Here is a 1,626-nt window from a genome sequence, read left to right as displayed (position 1 = left end):
TAATGCTTCAGATTGTTTTGATGTAAGATTCCCAGTTACAGAGAATACTACAGGTGCTTTCTGTGGGCTATTTTTAGCTAAATACTTTCAAGACAAAGAATTAATAGGAAGACACTCACCAAGACTGATTATAAATTTCATAATATGAGGTTTTACTCAGAAACACACTTCTGATGCAGACCACAGAGGAAGGAGCCATGGTTGGGACTGTCTTGTCTGGGATGTGCAGGTGGGCTTCTCATCAGGGCTCCCTGAGAGAGGCTATGCTTAAGGAGCTCCAGTTTTTGTTGGGCTTATACTATCATTTCAAACACTGTGAGTGCGTTCCCAGAGTGCACAGAAATACTTGACTGAATCTTCTAGCTGTGAGGATGAAATGACAAGGCTGATGGACTTGGCTGATTTCCGAAAGACGACAGAGTAGCGGCTGCTCTTCTCAGTCTGTGTAAAAGAAGAAAACTGGCCAATAAGAAAAATCATGTCTCCACTAAGAAGCTGCTTGTACCACAAAAGATGATAAAAGTTTGATCTTGTCTCATATGAACAGTCCAGGGTGACTGTTTCCCCCTCCCGTGTGCTTGTGGTTGACTGGACCTGAATCACTTTCTGGCTCAAGTTGGATCCTGCAGAAAAATCAAAAGAAAGAAAAAATTGTATTCTGTGATAGTGTGCATTAACCACTGTTGGTATTTGATACCTTGAGACCCAAGACAAACCTAACTAAAGACTTATTCTTCTCGCTTGTCTGCAGTCCCTGTTCCCCATCATGTGTCACGTGAACTGCTACATGCCTAGGGCAAAGCTTCCTGTGTATACTTAACTATATGTGAGCCATCCATACCAGAGAAGGCCAAGGTCACCAGCACACAGAGCAGGCTGTGGAGAGGCATGAGGCACATGTCCCTCTCTGTGAGTGTGTCTCCTCGTCCTTATATCATTGCTAAGTGTCTGAGTGCCTGACACTGCACGTGTAGTGACTGTGTTTCCTACATTGCCTCAAGCAGGAAATGGGGTTTTGTATGATCATAGGCCACAAGCTCCTTGTACAGAGAGAAACAATGTAGCTCATCATAGACTTTTCTTTGCTTCCTGTCTTTCTTGGTAGTTAAAAGAGGCAGCACTTAAAAGGGAGAATGGAAAAACCCATCTCTGCTGACCATACATGATTTCTATAAGATAAATAAACATAATTACCAGATTAAACCTAGGGAGTAAATGATATATTTGGTTTACATTTCTGATCATAGTCCACCACTGAAGTAAGACCAGTCAGAAATTCAAGCTGGAACAGTGGCAGGAAACATACATGACATCTGTTGACTGGCTTGCTCCCCCAGGCTTGATCATCTTGTTTTTTATACAACCCAGGACCTCCTGCCCAGAGATGAGAATGCCCACAGTGAGGCTGGGCCCTCTGATGTCAACTGTTAATGAAGAAAATGTCTACAAACATGCCTCCTAACAAGTATAACAAATAAAATTCCATGATTGAGCTTCCATCATCCTGGGTATTTCTAGTTTGTGTCACGTTGACAAAAATTAACCATCACAATTGACCCCTTATCAACTGGACACATAAAACAGCTTTATTTAGCCACAATATTTCCTTTATTGTTGATCTCTAAA

General features: G+C 41.9%; 1 gene segment (V, D, J or C); it reads right to left on the bottom strand.

Annotated features, from left to right (window-relative positions):
- Positions 1–306: 306 nt before the first annotated feature.
- Positions 307–890, bottom strand: LOC118576129. The segment is given in 2 exon segments: positions 307–623; positions 842–890. Coding segments are annotated over 2 exon segments (366 nt in total).
- Positions 891–1,626: the final 736 nt, after the last annotated feature.

The sequence above is a fragment of the Onychomys torridus genome, unplaced genomic scaffold, assembly GCF_903995425.1.
Source record: "Onychomys torridus unplaced genomic scaffold, mOncTor1.1, whole genome shotgun sequence".
NCBI lineage: Eukaryota > Metazoa > Chordata > Mammalia > Rodentia > Cricetidae > Onychomys > Onychomys torridus.
The sequence above is the reverse complement of the archived record's forward strand: the minus strand, read 5'-3'. Positions and strand labels throughout refer to the sequence as shown.